This window comes from Stegostoma tigrinum, chromosome 6 (assembly GCF_030684315.1).
Source record: "Stegostoma tigrinum isolate sSteTig4 chromosome 6, sSteTig4.hap1, whole genome shotgun sequence".
In the NCBI taxonomy this organism is placed as follows: domain Eukaryota; kingdom Metazoa; phylum Chordata; class Chondrichthyes; order Orectolobiformes; family Stegostomatidae; genus Stegostoma; species Stegostoma tigrinum.
Window position 1 is genome coordinate 109465602 of NC_081359.1, and position 24185 is coordinate 109489786.

Here is a 24185-nt window from a genome sequence, read left to right on the forward strand (position 1 = left end):
ACCATTCAGTCGAAGGAAGACCTTGCAAAGGAGTGATGCGTCACCAAATGGTAGTGGGGGACGGGGGAGCGAAGGAGGTTTGTGAGGGTAAGAAGCAGAGTGGTTCAGTGTTGTGAAATGATAGAACATCATGGTCATCCAGGGAGCAAGATACAGCACCAAGCGGGCAGAATCTGGTTGGCTTCCATTGTTGTAAATGGCAAGATAAACACTGAAACCCAAATCTGATTTTTATTGATCTGTTGAGGAGTGGCTTTTAACGAAGAATGGTTTCCATGGTGCCAGAGATGGTATTTTGGCATCTTGTGTATGCGTAAACCTATCACAATTACAACCCAGTAGTAACTCAGGTTTCAAAAGCCATAAAAAATCCCCAAAGCTTGTTCACAAGGCACATGTCAGGAATGTGATGGAATACTTTCAACTTTCCTGGATGACAGCAGCGCCAGTAAAACTCGAGAAACTCAAAGCCAGCCAGAACAAAGTACCCACTGGATTGGTGCCACACTCGGTCACTCTATCACCTCCAGTTCCAATGCACAGTGGCAACGGTGTGTTCATCTATAAGAAACACCATAGCTACTCACGAAGCCTCCTGAGACATCATCTTCAGGTAACTCAGGATCCCAAGTAGGAAATATATTATGTTCCTTCATTGTGCCTCTGCCAAAGTCCTGGAACTCCCTCCCCTGAAGAGCATAGTGCCTGCAACACATGGACTGCAGCAGCTCAAGGAAACAGCTCACCATCACCTTCTCAAGGACAATCTCTTGAAGTGTATAAGAGGTGTAAGGGATATTCTTAAGAGGGAAATCAGGAGGGCTGAAACGGGATAGGAGATAGCCTCGGCAGGTAAGAGTCAGGATAATCCAAAAAAGTGATTTTACAAGCACATTAAGAGCAAAAGAACACCTAGGGAGAGAATAGAGCCCCTTGAAGGTCAACAAAGTCATCTATGTGTGGAATCATGAGAGATGGGAGAAATGTTAAATGAATATTTCGCGTTAGATTTTACTGTGGAGAAAGACATGGAAGCTAGGGAACTCAGGGAAACAAATATTAGTGTCTTGAAAAGAATCCAGACCACAGAAGAGAAAGTGCTACAGGTCTTAAAAAGCATAAAGATGGATACATCTCTGGGATCTGATCAGGTGTATCCCCCAGGATGTTGTGGGACGGTAGGGAAGAAATTCCAGGGTTCTTAGCCGAAATATTTGTGTCATCGATGGGTGAGGTACTAGAGGACTGGAGGGTGGCTAATACCGTGCCTTTATTTAAGAAAGGATGTAGGGGGAGGCTGGGAAACTATTGACCTGTGAGTTTGACATCAGTGGTGGGTAAGTTGTTGGAGGGGAGTCTGACATTCAGGATTTACATGCATTTGGAGAGGCAAAGACTGATTAAGGATAGTCAGCATAACTTTACCCATGGGATGTCATGATTCACAAACTTGACTGAGTTTTTTGAGGCCATAGTCAAACAGATTGATGATGGCAGAGCAGTAGATGTTGTCGACATGGATTTTAGAAAAGCTTTGTCAAGGATCCACATGGTGGACGGATTAGTAACGTTGGATCACACGGGATTCAGGGACAGCTTGCCAAATTGATAAAAATCAGCTTGACGGAACTGCTGTGACCTCTGTAAGGGTTGAGGTTAAGTACAAGACTTCAAGTTGACACAAGTTGTGGGGTACCAAGGATGCACTGCACCATCAGAGATGCCATCTAGTAGATAAGGCATCAAATCGAGACTCCTACCTGCCCTCTCAAGAGGTTATATTTGGAAAAACTGGACAATTCTCCCCAGCTTCCTGGGCACCAATTTGTCCTGAAACAGATGAGCCAGTAATTATCACATTGTCCTTTGTGCGTGAGCATTTCCTACAGTACAACAGCGACTATATTTCAAGAAGTATTTCATGTGAGTGAAAGTGCTTTGAAACACCGTGAGGTTATAAATGGTCGCTACATAAATGCAAGCCATTCTTCATCTTCCCTCAAGCCTAGGCAGCTCTACATTCCCTTCTCTGTGCCCTAACAAAGCCAGTAATGCTGACAATAATTCTGAGGAAGGGTCACTGGGCCCGAAACGTTAACTCCGACTTGTTTCTTCACAGATGTTGCCAGACCTGCTGAGCTTTTCCGGCAACTTCTGTTTTTGTTCCTGATAATGTGCTTCCTTGGATTGGGAAAACTATGAGTAATACCAATCAGTGTTTCACAAGACCAGTCTGATGGCTTGCGTAAAACAGCTCCACACTAACACCAGAAAAACAGAGCAACAAGACTGTGGCTCACCTGAAAATTGCCTTGGTCCAATCAGATCCACACTTAAACCCTTCAGCTCTAAAAAGAAAGGCAAAACAAGGACATGGGTAAGAAACTCGCTCATTATGTTTTCTCAGGTTCAAGACTCAAGCTTATCACGCAAGAGAAAAATAAAATCAAACAAAGCGAGATACACAGAAGGCAATGAGAAGGACATTAACAGAAAAGCCGGTCAGAAGCTGGGAATACTGCAGCGAGTAACTCATCTCCTGATGAGGAGCCTGTCCCACCATCTACAAGGCACAAGTCAGGAGTGTGATGGAATACTCCCCTCTTCCCTGGATAGACACAGCTCCAACAACACTCAAGGAGCTAGGCCAGCATTTACTGCCCACTGCAGTTAAGAGGCAAATACATTGGTCTGGGTCTGGAGTCACATGTAAGCCAGACCAGGTAAGAATGGCAGATTTCCCTTCCTAAAGGAGATGGGTTTTTCCTGACAATAGTTTCATGGTCTTCAATTAGACTCTTAATTCCAGATTTGTATTGAATTCAAATTCTACCATCTGCCAAATTCCCGGAACATTACCAGGGTCTCTGGATTTATCGTTTAGCGTTAACAACACAAGGCCATCACCTCCTCATTACCGCAGATTGCAGCCTCCAGTCTAGTACAGCCTGAGCAAATCTTCCCGACAGCCTCTCCAGTTCCTTTGATGACTTCTATCGCAAATACCAAAATTAATGTTGGTTTGAGCTCCATGTTTCGCGGTCTGGCAACTAGGTGTACCTGAGCTCCTGCCTGGTCTCGTTCATCCGTAGATCCACCACCTTTAGCAGATCGTCGCGTGAACAGCTGAGTAACTGGGTCCGTTCCGAGTTAATGTCTAAAGACGTCACTTTTCCCTGCAGTGGGATCTCATCAGTCTTCATCGCAGACCTGCAATGAACAATACCAATAACTGTTATGACCCCAGCTAGTGATAATAATGGTCAAGGAACATCCCATAATGAAACCTGGCTGCAGAAGATATAGTTGTTAAATTTTGCAGTTAGTCACTGTGTTGTTAGTCACTGCAACATATTCACAAGAGGCTGCAAGCGTTCTTTAAGAACTGAATATAAGCTTATCCCACCAAAGGAAAAAGCATCAAACAATGCTACATATATAGAAGGTAGTGAGTTCTTAATGCAACATCAGGTCAGAAGCTGGGAATCCTGTAGCAAGTAACTCACCTCCTGACTCCCCAAAAGCCTGTCCCACCATCTACAAGGCACAAGTCAGGAGTGTGATGGAATACTCCCCACTTGCCTGGATGGGTGCAGCCCCAACAACACTCAAAAACTCGACACCATCCAGGACACAGCAGCCACCTGATTGGCATCACATCCACAAACATCCCACTCCCTCCACCACCGACACTCAGAAGCAATATTACGCACAAATCTACAAAATGCGTTGCAGAAATTCACCAAAGATCCTTCGACAGCGCCTTCCAAACCCATGACCATTTCCATCTAGAAGGTCAATGGCAACAAATTCAAAGGAACACCACCTCAAAGAACAAAGAAAATTATAGCGCAGGAACAGGCCCTTCGGCCCTCCAAGCCTGTGCTGATCCAGATCCTCTATCTATACCGGTTGCCCCGTTTCCAAGGATCTGTATCCCTCTGCTTCTTGCCCATTCATGTAGCTACCTCCTGTAAGTTCTTCACCAAGCCATTCACCAGCTTGACTTAGAAATATATCGCCGATACTTCAGAGTCACTGGGTCAAAATCCTAGTACTCCCTCCCTAAGAGTCAACCTTCAGCAGGTGGACTGCAGCACTTCAAGAAGGCAGCTCACCCCCACCTTCTCAAGGGCAATAAATGCTGGCCAGCCAGTGGCATGCATATCCCATGAGTAAATTTTTCACAAACTCTCCTGAAAACAAAAAGGGAACGTGCAAGGGGGTTGAGAGGGCAGAATGCAAAGAGCAGAACTGACATGGAGCTATGGCTCAGGGAGAAAGCGAAAAGTGTGTTTACGTTTCACTGCGAAGGTTTGAGTAACAAATCCAGGCTGACACTCTCTGTTAGGTATTGGGAATACCGCACTGTCGGAGGGAGAGTGCTGAGGGAGCGCCGCACTGTCGGAGGGTGACTGCTGAGGGAGCGCCGCAGGGTCTGAAGGTCAGTGCTGAGAGTGAGATTTTATTGGGATAACGTCCCATTGATTTCTATACCTCTATAAATTAATGTCCTTTATCTGCCTACACAGAGGTATGCAGACACCTGGCACGGCCCGTTTCTATCTCCTTCCCAAAATCCACAAACCTGCCTGCCCTGGTCGACCCATTGTCTCAGCCTGTTCCTGCCCCACCGAACTCATCTCCACCTATCTGGACTCCATTTTCTCCCCTTTGGTCCAGGAACTCCCTACCTACGTCCGTGACACCACCCACGCGCTCCACCTCCTCCAGGACTTCCAATTCCCCGGCCCCCAACACCTCATTTTCATCATGGACGTCCAGTCCCTATACACCTGTATTCCGCATGCAGATGGCCTCAAGGCCCTCCGCTTCTTCCTGTCCCGCAGGCCCGACCAGTCCCCCTCCACCGACACCCTCATCCGCCTAGCCGAACTCGTCCTCATCCTCAACAACTGCTCTTTCGATTCCTCCCACTTCCTACAGACTAAGGGGGTGGCCATGGGCACCCGCATGGGCCCCAGCTATGCCTGCCTCTTTGTAGGTTACGTGGAACAGTCCCTCTTCCGCACCTACACAGGCCCCAAACCCCACCTCTTCCTCCATTACATTGATGACTGTATCGGCGCCGCCTATTGCTCCACAGAGGAGCTCGAACAGTTCATCCACTTCACCAACACCTTCCACCCTAACCTTCAGTTCACCTGGGCCATCTCCAGCACATCCCTCACCATCCTGGACCTCTCAGTCTCCATCTCAGGCAACCAGCTTGTAACTGATGTCCATTTCAAGCCCACCGACTCCCACAGCTACCTAGAATACACCTCCTCCCACCAACCCTCCTGCAAAAATTCCATCCCCTAGTCCCAATTCCTTCGCCTCCGCCGCATCTGCTCCCACGATGAGGCATTCCACTCCTACACATCCCAGATGTCAAAGTTCTTCCAGGACCGCAACTTCCCCCCCCACAGTGATCGAGAACGCCCTTGACCGCGTCTCCCGCATTTCCCGCAACACATCCCTCACACCCCGCCCCCGCCACAACCGCCCAAAGAGGATCCCCCTCGTTCTCACACACCACCCCACCAACCTCCGCATACAACGCATCATCCTCCGACACTTCCGCCATCTACTATCCGACCCCACCACCCAAGACATTTTTCCATCCCCTCCCCTGTCTGCTTTCCGGAGAGACCACTCTCTCCGTGACTCCCTTGTTCGCTCCACACTGCCCTCCAACCCCACCACACCCGGCACCTTCCCCTGCAACCGCAGGAAATGCTACAACTGCCCCCACACCTCCTCCCTCACCCCTATCCCAGGCCCTAAGATGACTTTCCATATTAAGCAGAGGTTCACCTGCACATCTGCCAATGTGGTATACTGTATCCATTGTACCCGGTGTGGCTTCCTCTACATTGGGGAAACCAAGCGGAGGCTTGGGGACTGCTTTGCAGAACACCTCCGCTCAGTTCGCAACAAACAACTGCACCTCCCAGTCGCAAACCATTTCCACTCCCCCTCCCATTCTCTTGATGACATGTCCATCATGGGCCTCCTGCACTGCCACAATGATGCCACCCGAAGGTTGCAGGAACTGCAACTCATATTCTGCTTGGGAACCCTGCAGCCCAATGGTATCAATGTGGACTTCACCAGCTTCAAAATCTCCCCTTCCCCCACCGCATCCCAAAACCAGCCCAGTTCGTCCCCTCCCCCCACTGCATCACACAACCAGCCCAGCTCTTCCCCTCCACCCACTGCATCCCAAAACCAGTCCAGCCTGTCTCGGCCTCCCTAACCTGTTCTTCCTCTCACCCATCCCTTCCTCCCACCCCAAGCCACACCTCCATCTCCTACCTGCTAACCTCATCCCACCTCCTTGACCTGTCCGTCTTCCCTGGACTGACCTATCCCCTCCCTACCTCCCCCACTTATACTCTCCTCTCCACCTATCTTCTTTTCTCTCCATCTTCAGTCCGCCTCCCCCTCTCTCCCTATTTATTCCAGAACCCTCACCCCATCCCCCTCTCTGATGAAGGGTCTAGGCCCAAAACGTCAGCTTTTGTGCTCCCGAGATGCTGCTGGGCCTGCTGTGTTTCAGCTTCACATTTTATTATCACTGTCTTAAAACTTCCTGCCCAACTAGAAATTAGGTGTAAAACTTTGTAACTCCTTACCTTCCTACACATCGGTATGCAGACACTGCCTTAAGCTTCCTTCCTGAATAGAATTAGAGGTAAATTGTGCAAATCTTTATCTTCCTGCACGGGGGGGCATGTGGAAACTGTCTCAAATAAGGTTAAGTGAAGAGCATTTGTAAAAGTGTGAGACTTCTGAAGTATGTAACTTCTGTCTCTGACAAAGGGGCCAGGGCACTGACTTTTGTTAAAGCCAGACACTTCAGCAACTTGAAGTTACATTCTGTCACGTTGGCAATTTGAAATCACCTCCTGCCATTAGCAGCCATTTCACGAACGATCGATACTATATCCTGGTCTTTTATGTTTTTGATGTAATAATTGTTTTGTATCCTGTCTTTGTCTGTTGTAGTAATTGTTTCATGTACCATGTCATTGTGAGATATGAAATTGTTTTATGTATTATGCACTTAGTAACGTATAAAAAGTAGGGACTGTCCGCTGCTCGGGGAGAATTACTTACGAGACTCTGCATTCTGTGCCGGGTTAAGTACAGTGATTCTCCACAGCTTGTACTTGCTCTGTAATAAAGGATTTTGTTTTTCTAAACAGGGCAGTGTCTTGTTATTGCATCAAGGCCGTGAGTGTCTCCGAAAACGAACCTGACAAGGGACCGCCGCGCTGTCGGAGGGTCAGCGCCGAGGCGGGGGGGGGGAGGGGCGCCGCACTGTCGGAGGGTCAGCTGGGTAGCGGAGGATGACTTTAAACAAAGGCCCCATCTGACCTCTGAAGTCGATTTACAAAAATCTACTGGTGGACCCTGATGATCAACTTGAAGGAAAGGTGGGCAATTCTCTCCATTTTCCTGCAGATAATATTTAACCTTCCATCAGGATCACTAATAAAAACAGATGACATCGTTGTTCGTCAGAGCTGGCTGTGCACAAATTGGCTCTCTCGTTTCCTATGCTGCATGTGACAAACCTCAATATGCTTTGTGGTACAGCGAGACTGCTCTTTCTTCACTCGTCAAGCATGCCCAGCATTTATTACAAATCCTGAACTGCCCACAAACTGAGTGCCTTACGCAGCCATGTCAGAGCACCTGTAAGGGTCACCCACATTGCTGTGGGTTTGGAGTCACATGTGGTGCATACAGGGTAAAGACAGCAGATTTCAGTCACTAAAGAGCATTAGTGAACCAGATGGGTTTTTACAACAATTGATAACAGTTGAAGTGGTCACTGTCACAGACAGTAGCTTTCAATTGCAGACTTATGATTTGAATTCAAATTCTCCCCAATTACCAAAGTGGGATTTGAACCCACATTCCCAGAGTATTAGGAAATCTCAGGATCTCATGGTAACACGGTGGCTCAGTGGTTAACACTGCGGCCTCACAGTGCCAAGGACCCAGGTTTGATTCCCGCCTCAGGCAACTGTCCACGTGGAGTTTGCACATTCTCCCCGTGTCTGCGTGGGTTTCCTCCAGGTGCTCTGGTTTCCTCCCACAGTCCAAAGACGTGCAGGTTAGGGTGGATTAGCCATGGGAAATGCAGGGTTACAGGGATAGGGTAAGGGGGGTGGGTCTGGGTTGAATGGTCTTTACAGGGTCAGTGTGAATCTGATGGGCCAAACTGCCCGCTTCCACACTGTAGGGATTCTAATGATTGCCAGTGCAGTGATGGTACCACTATGCCACCAACCTCCCAGTGCCCTGTCAGAAAGCACGTTAGCCCTTCATTGCGAGGGGTTGGATTTTGATGGGGTTCAGTGAGTTTATTTTGATCAGAAGTCCCTCGCTCACTGAGAGCCCATTGCAAATTGGCCTCACCTCGAATCCCACAGGCGAACTTTCTCATCAAAGTGACCGCTAATGATGAGGTGGTCTGAGCAAACGATGTCACTGCAGCGAGACGGGAGAGCGATTGAACTAACACCTGGAGCAACAACAACAGGGAAGAGAAACAGATTGATGAGAAAAAATCCAAATTGTGAACTAAAACTCTACCTCAAACACACTCGAGTCCTGATGGGTTTTAATCTCTCCTGAGTTGTTGTCAGCTGCAAGATTGAAACCTTCCATCTAGATCCCACAAAATATAAATGGCTTTCCTGGGAATGCCAGGAACTCGTTATCACTTCTAGACTTCAGACTAATGGATGTTGAGATTATGATTAAACTGCAGGCTGCAGTCTAATGGGAAAAGTTCAGATGATTTATACATGAGATAATGGATTGCAGACAACTTGCTCTGAGCTCGGATCTACGTGACTGGGATAAGGTACTGGATTATTCATTCACAGTTTCAATAAAAATCATGGCCATCTGGGAGGGAGGAAATGACAGGGGAGTTGGATGCAGTGTAGAACCAACCCTTACAAGCTAATGGCTCGGTGAGACTGTGGCCAGCAATCTGCATTTACTTTTAATCAACCTGTACAGGGATGGTACGACACATCTCGGGAGCAGGTGGGACTCGAAGCCATGCTACATTCCGATCCACTACCACTGTGCCATAATAGCCCAAAACAACTGGTCAGTGAAATACACAGTTTCTCAGAGACATTTCCAATCACAGTGTCACACACCTCTGGAGCAGGTAGGACTACTTCTCCCAGAGGGTGGTGGGAAACTGGAGCTCACTGACTCTAAGGGCAGTAGAGGCAGAAACCCTCAAAACATTGAAGTAGTATTTGTAACGTGATGCCAAGGTACACAAGGCTCTGGGCCAAGTGGTGGGAAATGTTATTAGAGTAGTCAGCGAGCTGTTTTGACTAGGGCACAGCTGATGGACCAAAGTTCCTTTTCTGTTGCGTTGATCCCTACTATTCCATGACTTAAGACTGTATGACATCTTCAGACTGAGTACAGCGTAAAACAGTCACCAACATTGACCTTTTCAGTACCATTAATTAACAAGCGGGGTTGGCCATTCAGACCCGACAGCATGTTCTACAATTTAATTAGATTGCAGCCGATTTTTGCTCCGTTTATCTGTCTTGTTTTCGTCACTGTTATCAAACAGTAATCTATTGGCTCCACTCAAGAACATCTCACATGAGCCAACAGCAACAGCTTCAAGTGGGAATCTCAAGAATATTAACAAAGATATCATTTTTTTGTTGACATTCAGTTACCTGGGTCCCAAGTGGATATGACTTCCTTTTTATCAGCATGGCTTCCTACCTCCTTCATGAGTATACACACACACACACACAACACACACACACACACACACACAACACACGGCGTTTGGTCCTGCTCAAAAGAATTTATTTTTTGTTAAATTACATTGAGGCATAAATTACTGAACATGGTCACAAGAGGCTGCAGCTCCAACAAAACTCCTGAAGCTTGACACCATCCAGGACAAAGCAGCCGCTTGATTGGCACCACATCCACAAACATCCCACTCCCTCCACCACCGACGCTCAGCCACAGCAGTGTGTACTATTCACAAGATGCTCTGCAGAAATTCACCAAAGATCCTCAGGCAGCACCTCCAAACCCATGGCCACTCCCATGTGGAAGGCAACAGATATATGGGAACAATAATCCCTCTAAGTTCTGTTCCAAGCCTCTTAGCATCCTGACTTGGAAATAGATCGCTGTTCCTTCAGTGTCACTGGGTCAAAATCCTGGAATTCTCCCCCTAAGGCCATTGTGGGTCAACCTACAGCACAGTACTTGAAGGAGACAGCTCACTACACCTCCTGAAGGTGCAACTAGGGATGGACAATAAATCCTGGGACTAGCCAGTGACGCCCTCATTCCATGAATGAATTAACAGAAATCTAGCATTATAACCAATACACATTTAAAACACACCCACTCATAACTTCACTTTAATGTAAACATATAAAGGAACTACTAAACACACAAGGAATCTCTTATGTGCTGTCTGAAACATAGAAAAGGTACAGCACAGAAAGAGGTCATTCAGCCCATCATACTGAATAAACTAACTGCCCATTCTCATCTCATGTCTCAGCCCATGGTCCATACCCTTGCAGTTTCTAGCAATTCAGGGGCAAATCCAGGTTCCTTTTAGATGTATTTTCCCCTCAACCCCAAACTGGGTAGTGAATTTCAGACACGCTGCACCCCTAGCTGAAAGGTTTTTTTTCTTCATTTCCTTTCTAATCCTTCCACCAATCAACTTATATCTGTGTGCCTGTAGAGGTGGAGGTGGAGAAGCAAGAAAAAATAGGAAGGCAAACAGAAGGGAGGAGAGAGAGAGAGAGACACACAAGGGAGGAGAGAGAGAGAGAGAGAGAGAGAGAGAGAGGAGAGTGATAGAGAGAGAGAGAGAGAGAGAGAGAGTGAGAGAGAGAGAGGGGAGAGAGAGAGAGGGGGGAGAGGGAGAGAGAGGGGAGAGAGAGAGAGAGAGAGAGGATAGGAAGCAATGGAAGCAGGGAAGGATTGAGAGAAGAGGGGTAGAAAGATAACTGGGAGACAGGAAAAAATTGGAGCGGGAGTTTGGCCCTTTCAGCCTGCTCCACCATTCAACATGATCACAGCTGACCATCCAACTACCCTGTTCCTGCTATCTTCCCCCCTACCCTTTGATCCCTTTAACCCCAGGAACTATATCTAATTCCTTGACAGAGTAAGAATCAAAGTTAGTTGTATCAACTCTTGCTCTGTACATCAGATGGAGGGTGTTAATGCCGACACTGGGAGTGGGGTGTGAGGTTGGTGGAAGAATTGGGGGAGTTTCAAAGTGAATGAGTCAGGATTCAGGTACGTGAAGAGAGCCACCGTAGAACATAGAACATAGAACACTACAGTGCAGTACAGGCCCTTCGGCCCTCGATGTTGCGCCGACCTGTGAAACCGATCTGAAGCCCATCTAACCTACACTATTCCATCATCATCCATATGTTTATCCAATGACCATTTAAATGCCCTTAAACTTGGTGAGTCTACTACTGTTGCAGGCAGGGCATTCCACGCCCTTACTATTCTGAGTAAAGAAACTACCTCTGACATCTGTCCTATATCTATCACCCCTCAATTTAAAGCCATGTCCCCTCGTGCCAGCCATCTCCATCAGGGGAAAAAGGCTCTCATTCTCTACCCTATCTACTCCTCTGATCATCTTGTATGTCTCTATTAGGTCACCTCTTATCATTCTTCTCTCTAACGAAAACAGCCTCAAGTTCCTCAGCCTTTCCTCATAAGACCTTCCCTCCTTGAGGTGATTCACTTTGGAAGGAGTAACAGGAATACAGAGTACTGGGCTAATGTTAAGATTCTTGGTAGTGTGGATGAGCAGAGAGCTCTTAGTGTCCATGTGTATAGATCCCTGAAAGTTGCCACCCAGGTTGATAGGGTTGTTAAGAAGGTGTACAGTGTGTTAGGTTTTATTGATAAAGGGAATGCGTTTCGGAGCCATGAGGTCATGTTGCAGCTGTACAATACTCTGGTGGGGGGGGGCGGCCGTTAATAATCAGATAGCTAAGGAAAGTGAGACAGCAGCTCAGTATAATAGCTAAGGAGCAGGCTGACCCTCTACGTAGAAGCAGGAATAATGTGAACTTACTCACAGGCAGCTTTGCTCAGGTCCCAGACTTTGATTGTCCTGTCGTGGCTTCCTGTGACAGCTTCTCGACAATAAAACTTGAACTTTGCCGCTGTGACTTTTGCACTGTGACCTGACAAAGTGTGCTGTGGAGAAAATACGAAGCAGAAGAAGAAAGTGTAAAATGGCAAAACTGAGGAATACAATCAAATACAAAAAAAAAGAGAGAAACTAAAAACAAAACCCATTAAAGATTACATGGACATAATAAGACCATAAGATGTGGGAGCAGAAGTCGGCTATTCAGTACACTGAATCTGCGTGACCATTCAATGAGGGTCATTGCTGGATCTGATAATCCTCAACTCCATCCTTCCCTCCTTATTTATCTCAAAGTCTGTTTCCTTTGAATTGTGAGGGATATTGATGCAATTGCACTGCACCAGGGGCTCAGGCTAATGTTCGAGAGATGTTGATCCAAATCTCACCATGGCTGCTGGTGATGGAATTTAAATTCGTCCAGTGAGCTAGTATAGACACAATGGGCTGAACTGCCTCATCACCCTCAGCTCGAACAGTTCACAGATCTGTTTTCTGTCAATACTGGACATTGAAGTAATGGCAACATTAAATTGACTAAACATCTCAGATATCACTGAGCCACTCTCCAAACAGGCCAGGGCTCGCTACTATTAGGTCCAGTTATCAGTTCCACCTTTTACTCAGGTGATCACATGCTCACTTTTTAAAAATTAATTTCCAGGATGTAGACGTCACTGGCTGGGCCATCTTTTATTGGCCATCCCCTAGCTGCCTTTTGAGCAGGTGGTGGTGAGCTTCCTTCTTGAATCGCTGCAGTCCATGTGCTATAGGGACAGCCACAGTACTTTCAGACTTTGTAACAAGTCTTACAACTGGAATAGGGATAGGAGGAACTGCAGATGCTGGAGAATCTGAGATAGCAAGGTGCAGAGCTGGATGAACACAGCAGGCCAAGCAGCATCAGAGGAGCAGGAAAGCTGACGTTTCAGGCTTAGACCCTTCTTCAGAAAATGGCTTGAAACGTCAGCCTAGATAATAAAATGTGAGGCTGGATGAACACAGCAGGCCAAGCAGCATCTCAGGAGCACAAAAGCTGACGTTTCGGGCCTAGACCCTTCATCAGAGAGGGGGATGGGGGGAGGGAACTGGAATAAATAGGGAGAGAGGGGGAGGCGGACCGAAGATGGAGAGTAAAGAAGATAGGTGGAGAGGGTGTAGGTGGGGAGGTAGGGAGGGGATAGGTCAGTCCAGGGAAGACGGACAGGTCAAGGAGGTGGGATGAGGTTAGTAGGTAGCTGGGGGTGCGGCTTGGGGTGGGAGGAAGGGATGGGTGAGAGGAAGAACCGGTTCGGGAGGCAGAGACAGGTTGGACTGGTTTTGGGATGCAGTGGGTGGGGGGGAAGAGCTGGGCTGGTTGTGTGGTGCAGTGGGGGGAGGGGATGAACTGGGCTGGTTGAGGGATGCAGTGGGGGAAGGGGAGATTTTGAAACTGGTGAAGTCCACATTGATACCATATGGCTGCAGGGTTCCCAGGCGGAATATGAGTTGCTGTTCCTGCAACCTTCGGGTGGCATCATTGTGGCAGTGCAGGAGGCCCATGATGGACATGTCATCAAGAGAATGGGAGGGGGAGTGGAAATGGTTTGCGACTGGGAGGTGCAGTTGTTTGTTGCGAACTGAGCGGAGGTGTTCTGCAAAGCGGTCCCCAAGCCTCCGCTTGGTTTCCCCAATGTAGAGAAAGCCGCACCGGGTACAGTGGATGCAGTATACCACATTGGCAGATGTGCAGGTGAACCTCTGCTTAATGTGGAATGTCATCTTGGGGCCTGGGATGGGGGTGAGGGAGGAGGTGTGGGGACAAGTGTAGCATTTCCTGCGGTTGCAGGGGAAGGTGCCGGGTGTGGTGGGGTTGGAGGGCAGTGTGGAGCGAACAAGGGAGTCACGGAGAGAGTGGTCTCTCCGGAAAGCAGACAGGGGTGGGGATGGAAAAATGTCTTGGGTGGTGGGGTCGGATTGTAAATGGCGGAAGTGTCGGAGGATAATGCGTTGTATTTACATTTCCACTCCCCCTCCCATTCTCTTGATGACATGTCCATCATGGGCCTCCTGCACTGCCACAATGATGCCACCCGAAGGTTGCAGGAACAGCAACTCATATTCCGCCTGGGAACCCTGCAGCCATATGGTATCAATGTGGACTTCACCAGTTTCAAAATCTCCCCTTCCCCCACTGCATCCCTCAACCAGCCCAGTTCATCCCCTCCCCCCACTGCACCACACAACCAGCCCAGCTCTTCCCCCCCACCCACTGCATCCCAAAACCAGTCCAACCTGTCTCTGCCTCCCGAACCGGTTCTTCCTCTCACCCATCCCTTCCTCCCACCCCAAGCCGCACCCCCAGCTACCTACTAACCTCATCCCACCTCCTTGACCTGTCCGTCTTCCCTGGACTGACCTATCCCCTCCCTACCTCCCCACCTACACCCTCTCCACCTATCTTCTTTACTCTCCATCTTCGGTCCGCCTCCCCCTCTCTCCCTATTTATTCCAGTTCCCTCCCCCCATCCCCCTCTCTGATGAAGGGTCTAGGCCCGAAACGTCAGCTTTTGTGCTCCTGAGATGCTGCTTGGCCTGCTGTGTTCATCCAGCCTCACATTTTATTATCTTGGAATCTCCAGCATCTGCAGTTCCCATTATCTCTGAAACGTCAGCCTTCCTGCTCCTCTGATGCTCTTTTGCCTGCTGTGTTCATTTAGTTCTGCACCTTGTTATCTTACAACTAGAGTATCTCACTCTATCATTTCAGAGGCACCCACACAGCTGAGAGTCTGGGGTCATGTGTCAGCCAGACCACGTAGGGACGGCAGATTTCCTTCTCTAAAGGACATTTTGATGACACTATCTTGGTAGGCCCGATATCAAACAATGATAAGTCAGAACACAGGAAGCAGATAGAGGGCTCGGTGTCGTGACGCAAAGATAACAACTTTTCTCAGTGTCAGCAAAACAAAAGAACTGATCATGGTCTTCATGATGAAAGGACGAGAACATGCCCCTATCTATGTCAACAGAGCTGGAGAGGGTCAAGAGCATCAAGTTCTGAGGTGTGACGATAACTAACAATTTGTCCTGGACTTCCTATGTAGATGCAACGGTCAAAAAGGCACAACACATCTTCTTAGGCAGCTCAGGAGATTTGGCATGTCCATGAGGTCCCTCGCCAACACCTACAGATGCAACCACTGAAAGCATACTGTCTGGGTGCATAACAGCCTGGTATGTCAACTGCTCTGCCCAGGACCATAAGAAACTACAGGCGGTGGTGTGCACAGCCCAGACCATCGCAGAAGCCAACTTTCCATTCCATCCCTCTCTGCTGAAGGGTCTAGGCCCGAAACGTCAGCTTTTGTGCTTCTGAGATGCTGCTTGGCCTGCTGTGTACATCCAGGTCCATACTTTGTTATCTTACTTTCCATCCATGGACTCTATTTACACGGCTCACTGCCGCAGAAAGGCTGCCAACATCATCAAGGACCCATCACACCCCGGTATTGATCTCCTACAACCTCTTCCATCAGGCAGAAGATACAAAAGCCTGATCACACGCTCCAACAGATTTCAGAACAGCTTCTTCCCCACTGTTATTGGACTGCTGAATGGACCTTTCAGAACTTCAGATAATGTTGATCTTGCTGATGTTAATCTTGCTTTGTGCATCTCCTGTGCAGCTGTAACCTGTATACCTCTCTCTTTCTAAGCACCCTATGATTTGTATGTCCTGTTTATCTGCCTGTACTGCTCACAGAACAAAGATTTTCACTACACTTAGGGACATGCGATGACAATAAATCATGTTAAATCAAGTCATTAGTGAACCACTGATTTACATGGTCCAATTTGAAGGAATGCTTTCAAGTTCTCCTTGTTATCGAACCTCTTCACGGCCTCATCACTCCATATCTCTGTAACCTCTTTCAACCTCACAACCCTCAAAAATCTCCCTACTCTAATTCTGGCCTCTTGGATATCCTCCACTTTGAATTTACCTGCCTTTCAGCAACCCATTTCAGGGCATGTTCCTATCTGTCCTTCCACTAAGATCAACAGAGAAATCTTCCCAAACATGGGTGAAACTTGAGGAGACACCGCTCACCTCGTTCAACATTACATCCAAACTGCAAGAGCCTTTGGTTTCCCAATGCTGAGTGTCTTCGATGGCCATGACATCCATACTAATACCAAGATCAATCTGGATGAGGCAGTCATCCTTCTGACAATTTTACCCAGCTCCAAAATTTGGACTATGTATTGATGGCACCTCAAGTCCCTGGAGAAGTACCATCAATGCTGCTTGTAATGGCTTCTCTGCATCGGTCGGGAAGAGAGACGTACTAACAACAATGTCCTCAAAGGAGCCATTTACACCTGCATCAAGGCTACAATCATCCAAAACCAACTCTGCTGGACCAGTCACCGACTCAGCGTGACTGATTTCCAATTACCAAAGCAAATCATCTTCACCCAGCTCAAGGATGGCAACTGAAAGAGAGGAGAACAATGGAAGCATCTCAAAGATTCTCGGAAGGCTTCCCTCAAGAAATGGAACACAGATAGTCAACATGGATTCGTCAAGGGCAGGTCGTATCTCACGAACCTCTGAGTCTTTTGAGGAGGTGACCAAGCATGTGGATGAGGGAAGGGCAGTTGACGTGGTGTACACGGACTTCACTAAAGCCTTTGATAAGGTTCCAGATGTTAGGTTATTGGAGAAAATGCGGAGGCACGGGATTGAGGGAGATTTAGCAGTTTGGATTAGAAACTGGCTTTCTGTAAGAAGGCAACGAGTGGTGGTTGATGGAAAATATTCAGCCTGGAGTCTGGTTACTAGTGGTGTGCCTCAAAGATCTGTTTTGGGACCACTGCTGTTTGTCATTTTTCTAATTGACTTGGACACAGGCATTAGTGGATGGGTTAGTAAGTTTGCAGATGACACGAAAGTCGGTGGAGTGGTGGACAGTGTGGAAGAATGTTGCAGGTTGCAGGGAGACTTGGATAAACTGCAGAATTGGGCCGAAAGGTGGCAAATGGAGTTCAATGCAGGTAAATGTGAGGTGATTCACTTTGGGAAGAATAATAGGAAGGCAGAATAGTGGGTCAATGGAAAGATTCTTGGTGGTGTGGATGTGCAGAAGGATCTTGGTGTCCATGTACATAGATCCCTGAAAGTTGCCACCCAGGGTGATAGTGCTGTTAAGAAGGCTTACAGTGTGTTAGGTTTTGTTGGTAGAGGGATTGAGTTCCGGAGCCCTGTTGTCAAGCTGCAACTGCAGCCTTATTTGGAATATTGCGTACAGCTCTGGTCGCCCCATTACAGGAAGGATGTGGAAACATTGGAAAAGGTGCAGAGGAGATTTACCAGGATATGGCCCAGTCTGGAGCGCAGGCCTTAGGAAGAAAGGCTGAGGGACTTGGGTCTGTTCTCGTTGGAGAGAAGGAAGCTAAGAGTGGATTTAATAGACAATGATCAGAGGATGAGATAGGGTGGACAGTGAGAATCTTTTTCCTAGGATGATGTCAGCTTGTACGAGGGGGCATGGCTACAAATTGAGGGATGATAGATTTAAGACAGATGTCAGAGGCAGGTTCTTTACTCAGAGTGGTAAGGGTGTGGAACGCCCTGCCTGCCAATGTAGTTAACTCAGTCACATTAGGGGCATTTAAACAGTCCTTGGATAAGCATATGGGATAATGATGGGTTAGTGTGGGGGATGGGCTTAGATTAGTTCACAGGTCGGTGCAACATCGAGGGCCGAAGGGCCCGTCCTGCGCTGTATTGTTCTATGTTCTATGTTCTGGATGTCAACACATGGGACACCGCTATTCAGAAAGAACCGAGTTGGAGAAAGCTCCTGTATGAAGGGATACAATTCTTCGAGAAGTAGTAGTATGGAAAAGAAACCAGAGAAAGGAATACTAATGATCCCAAGATCATGGATTGATGCAAGCTCCCAGGCACGCCTGCCAGATGAGAGATTGGAGATGTGACTGCAGGCTGAGGTTCATCAGACACAAAATGAGCCACAGAAGCTATGACCAGTGACATGGAAGTTCCTGGGTGGACAGCCATGCTCATTTGCTCATGAACACTGATGGCTACAGCACTATGGCTCAGTGGTTAGCACTGCTGCCTGGAGTTGTTGCTTGGTTTGCTGAGCTGATTGGTTTTCCTGCGAACGTTTTGTCCCCCTTCTGGCTGACATCTTCAGTGCTGTCTAGCCTCTGCTGAAGCACCTCACGGCTGTAGCGACCCGGGTTTAATTCAACCCTCGGGTGTCTGTGTAGAGTTTGCACACTCTCCCCGTTTTGCGTGGGTTTCCTCCGGGTGCTCCGGTTTCCGCCCACAGTCCAAAGATGTGCAGTTTAGGGTGGACTGCCCATGCTAAATTGCCCTACAGTGTGCGGGGATGTGCGGGTTGGGTGGATTAGACTTTGGAAATGCAGGGTGCGTCTGAGTGCAATGCTCTTCAGAGGGGAGATATGGACTTGATGGGCCGAATGGCCTGCCCTCACACATAAGGATTTTATGATTGAACCTGTGGAATACTCTACCGCAGAAGGATGTGGAGGCCACGTTAGTGATTGCATTCAAGAAAAAGATGGATAATGTTTTCCGAATCTAAAGGCATCAAGGGGCACAGAGAGAGAGAAAGTGAGAATGTAGTACCGAGTTGGATGATCAGCCATGATTATTTTTAATAGCACAGTAGGTCCAATTAGCTAAGTGGCCTGCTCTTAGTTTTATTGTTTAACTGGTTTCCTTCCCTAAAGGACATTAGTGAAGAGGATGTGAGGTAACAAAGCGTGGGGCTGGATGAACACAGCAGGCCAAGCAGCACCTTAGCAGCAGAAAAGCTGACGTTTTGGTTTCGGGCCTAGATGAAGGGTCTAGGCCCAAAAGGTCAGCCTTCCTAACCCTAAGATGCTGCTTGGCCTGCTGTGTTCATCCAGCTCTACACCTTGTTATCTCGGATTCTCCAGCATCTGCAGTTCCCATTATCAGTGAAAGGATGCGTTTGTTTTTACAACAATTGACACCAGGTTCACAGTCACCATTAATCTGGCTTTCTATTCCATTGATGATGGCAGTTGCCATGGTAACCATAAGTGAAGGAGGCTTTCAATTCCATTTTATTCACTGATTTGATGTTTCACAAACTGCGAGTACCGACTGTGCCCAATAACATTGCAGCTACACCACAATGCTCAGTTATAGATTGTTTTTAAAAGTCAACTTGGTCAGAGGTGTTAATACACACCTCTCCTGGCACAGAGGTAAGAACCCTACCACTGAACCACATGAGACCTCTGATATATTCACCTGCAAAACAAGGGTACGATTGAATTGAAGTTTGTAAGTTTCACGGTTCAATGATAGGTCCTGTACATTATTTAAATGTTCAACAACTACACAGTGTGTGTTTGTTTTTTTAATAGTTGTTTTTTGGAGATGAGATCAGCCACGACGGTGTTGAATGGTGGAGCAGACTCGAGGGGCTAAATGGTCTGCTCCTGCTTCCAGTTCTAATCTTCGTAAGATCCTGACGGTGTGGAAGCAGGCCATTCAACCCATCCAGTCCACACCAACCCTCTGAAGAGCATCCCACCCAGGCCCAACCCCCTACCCTATACCTGTAACCCTGCATTTCCAATGTCTAACCCACCCAGCCTGCACATCCCTGAACACTATAGCACGGCCAATCCACCTAGCCTGCACACCTTTGGACTGTGGGAGGAAACCGGAGCACCCGGAGGAAACTCACACAGACACAGGGAGAAAGTGCAAACTCCGCACAGACAGTCGCCCGAGGGTGGAATCGAACCTGGGTCCCACGCGCTGTGAGGCAGCGGTGCTAACCGCTGAGCTGCCCATCGATTTTTTGTAGGCATCTCTGGTTCGGCCAGCATTCATTACCCATCCCTAACCGGCCTGGGAAACCTCAGCAGTCCCTGTTGTGTAGGGACACAAGAGGTCAGTCATTATGCTGGTTGTGATTTTGAAATGTAGCTCAACAGAACCGGGTTGAGAATTTTGTAATCCCACGCCTTTGCTAGTATTGTCAGTATCCTACTCAAGTCTGAACCCTGGTACAAATTCCCATGTAACAGGGGCTTGGAAAACCCGACAATGCACCAAGATTTCAAACACAAAAGGAAATTCTGCTCAGACGCACCTTCAGCTCACAGTCCTTCAGACTCCACAGGCGCGCAGTGTTGTCATAAGATCCAGCTAAGAGCTGTAGACCCTACAGGGAAGGTAAGAGAAAGAGAAAATGATATAAATCAGATCACTGCTATGTTACAACTGCTGCGGATCTGAGGCTAAATAGGAACAAAGCAAACAGGAGTGGGAGAAGGACATTCAGCCCATCAAATTTGCCCTGCCGTTCAATAGGAGCATGTCTGACCATCCAACTCATACCACGTTCTTACTTTCTCTCCAAACCCTTTGACCCCTTTACGCCCAAGATGTCATATCTAACTTCTTGTGGAAAATAGCCTCAACTGCTTTCTGTGATAGAGAATTCCAAAGCCCCGAGTCGCTGGGAGAAGATATTTCTCCTCATCTCAGTCCTAAATGGCCCACCCCATCTCCTTAGACTGTGACTCCCCCCCCACCACCCCCGGTTCTGGGCTCCCCAGTCTTTGGGAACATTCTTCTTGCTTTTAACCTTAGTCTTGTTGGAATTTTATAGATTTCTTTGTGATGTTCCCTCGTCCTTCTAAACTCCCAAGGATACAATCCTAACCAATCCAGTCTCTGCTTATAAGTCTGTCCTGCTGTCCCAGGAATCATCTGGTAAACCTTTGTTGCAAACCTTCTATCACCAGAACATCCTTCCTCAGGTGAGGAGGACAAAACTGCGCACAATACTGCAGGCGTTGCCTCCCCAAAGCCCTGTATAATTGCAGCAAGACATTCCTACTCAAATCCTAGATAACTCAACTCCTCTCACTTCGAAGGCCAACGTACCAATTTCCTCCTTTGCTGGCTACAGCATGTGCACACTTACTTTCAGTGACTGGCGTACAAGGGACACCCAGCTCTCATTGCAAGCCCTCTTCCCAACCTACTGCTATTTAGATAGTAATCTTATTTAATGTGTTCCCTAACAAAGTGGATAACCTCACATTTATCCCCATTATACTTTATCTCAATTTACTAAAGGAATTGGAGAGCCAGTTGATGGATGGACAATTGATGATATCACAGGGAGCGGCAGCAGGAGGGGTACAGGCCTTTCAAAGAGGACAAGATGGGCTGGACAGCCTGCTTCTTTGCTGTGAATCTATCAGAAGGGATTAGTTTTGGCAGCGGTGAGGGAGGGGGGCCAATGCCACATATAGATTCCCTCACCCCCTCCCTCCTGACGAACACCAATCTTTCCAAGGTCTGACACCCATTAGTGGCATTACGAAGCATCACTCCGGCCCCCATATTCGAGGGTCCCCTTCACTCACCGAGGGGTCAAACTCAATGCTGGTCACTCCATCGTTGCTCCCTTCCAGAGTTTTCACTGTCTGAAGCATCCCTGTTGGACAAAATTGGACAGACATAGTGAGCGAAAATCAAAACCTTGCCACCTCTGCAACCAAAATGAACTGAGCCATTGTCCATTCCAACAGCAAAAACAAACTGACCTGCACTTACATAGCGCCTTTCATGCAGTGAAATCAAGCATTGCTGAAAAAAATGCCTTTTTTCTTGCATTCATCAGGACAATGCGTAAGAAATATCAAAGCATAGGACAACAAGACATACAAGCTGAAATAGGCCATTCAGCCCAGCAAATCTGCTCTGCCACTGAATGAGATCACAGCTAATCTGATAATCCTCAACTCCACTCTCCTGCCTTGATTCCCTCACTGATTAAAATGCTGTCTCTCTCAACCTTGAATATACTTAATGACAAAGCATTGATCCGATTTAAGACTGGGATGAGGAGGAGGCTCTTCTCTCAGAGGAATTCCGTAGGGAATTCTGCGGATTTATTACCCTTTGAGAGAAGAGATTCATTCTCGTCTCTATCATAAATGTGAAACCCCTTATCAAGAGATGATGCCCTCTAGTCCTAGAGTCTCCCACAAGGGGAAACAACATTTCTGCATCCATCCGGTCAAGTCCCATATCCTGGGACAAGCTAAGCAGAGACAGGCACGGGAATTCCTACAAGCCTGGCACTCCAAAAAGCACGCTATTAATAAACACATAGAACTCAAACCCGAACTTCGACATGATCATAATGAAGGGTCGAATGGCCTACTCCTGCACCTACTGTCTATTAATGGTAAATAAATATGAAGAACTGCAGATGCTGGAAATCAGAAAGAAAAGTAGATATTGTGGGAGAAACTCAAGAGGTCTGGCAAACATCTGTAGAGTGACTAATAACTTTGAGTTCATAAACCTTTGTCAAGGTTCACTGCTCTCAAAATGATTACTCTGTTCCTCTCTCCACAGATGCTGAATTTCTCCGGTACCGTCCACTTTTGTTTCTGCCTAACAGTGCTCCCTAAATAAGAGATAACACGGTGTGGAGCTGGATGAACACAGCAGGCCAAGTAGCATCAGAGGAACAGGAAGTCTGACGTTTCGGGCCTAGACCCTTCCTCAGAAGTGTTGCTCCTTAAATGTTGTGAGGTTTTCCTAGGCAGTGCATTGAAGACTCGCACCACCCTCTGGGTGAGAAAATGTTTCCTCACATCCCCTCTAAACATCCTGCCTTTTGCATCAAAATTGTGCTCCCTTATTATTGACCCTTCGAACAGCTGCTTTCTATCCCCCCTGTCCATGCCCCTCATAACCTTATACACCTCTGTCAGGTCAGGCTGCAACCTTCTCTGCTCTGAAGAAAACAATCCACACCTAATAAGCCTCTCTTCATCGCTGAAATGCTCCACACCAGGCAGCAGCCTGGTGAATCTCCTCTGCGCCCCCTCCTCTACAACCATGTGCATCTCCCATGAGTAATTTAACATTTTGACTTAATCCATCAATTGATTTCCAAAGTAGATCATTCAGCAGGTTAAAAGAGAAGGATCTCAATTGTTACAACTTCACTGGGGAAAATGAAAATGATAGGCAATGGCCTAGTGGAATTATCACTGGAATGTTAATGCAGAGACCCAAATGATATTCTGGGGACCCGGGTTCGAATCCCACCACGGCAAGTGGTGGAATTTGAATTCAATAAATATCTGGAATTAAGAGTCTAATGACGACCGTGAATCCATTGTCGACTGTCAGAAAAACCCATCTGGTTCACTAATGCCCTTTAGAGAAGGAAACTGCCATCTTTACCTGGTCTGGCCTACATGTGACTCCAGATCAACAGCAATGTGGTTGGCTCTGAACTTCCCTCAGGGCAATTTGGGATGGGCAATAAATGCTGCCCTAGCCAGCGACGCCCTCATCCCGTGAATGTATAAAAAGGGAAAAAAAATTCCAATATCGTTTAGGATTCATTACTGTTTCCAGTCAGGGACGGCCGTGGTATACTGGTAATGGCTCTTGACTAGTAATCGAGAAGCCCAGGTGCAGTTTTTTTAGATTAGATTCCCTACAGTGAGGAAACAAGCCATTCGACCCAACGAGTCCACACCGCCCCTTGAAGCATCCCACCCAGACCCATTCCCCTATAACCCACACATCCCTGAACACTACGGGCAATTTAACATGGCTGATCCACCTAACCTGCACATCTTTGGACTGTGGGAGGAAACCGGGGCACCCGGAGGAAACCCACACAGACACAGGGAGAATGTGCAAACTCCACACAGACAGTCACCCGAGGCTGGAATCGAACCCGGGTTCTTAGTGCTGTGAGGCTGCAGTGCTAACCGCTGAGCCACCGTGCCACCCCGGCAGTGTCTGAGGACACTGGTTTGAAACCTGCCCTGGAAAATGGTGAAATTTGAATTCAGTAAAAATCTGGCATCAAAAGCTAACCTAATG

The 24185-nt window shown here is 47.6% G+C and overlaps 1 protein-coding gene across 5 annotated transcripts in view; it reads right to left on the reverse strand.

The window, feature by feature from the left end:
* The window catches only part of LOC132209780 (autophagy-related protein 16-1-like), a 164965-nt gene that overhangs the window by 9860 nt on the left and 130920 nt on the right, over window positions 1-24185 (reverse strand). For all 5 annotated transcript variants that reach the window (XM_059646850.1, XM_059646849.1, XM_059646848.1 and 2 more), the window contains 6 exons: window positions 21692-21762; window positions 20404-20475; window positions 12156-12276; window positions 8437-8542; window positions 3061-3210; window positions 2301-2348 (listed from right to left, as the gene is read on the reverse strand). In XM_059646850.1, the coding sequence (XP_059502833.1) occupies window positions 2301-2348; window positions 3061-3210; window positions 8437-8542; window positions 12156-12276; window positions 20404-20475; window positions 21692-21762 (568 nt within the window). The remainder of the gene's footprint in view (window positions 1-2300; window positions 2349-3060; window positions 3211-8436; window positions 8543-12155; window positions 12277-20403; window positions 20476-21691; window positions 21763-24185) is intronic.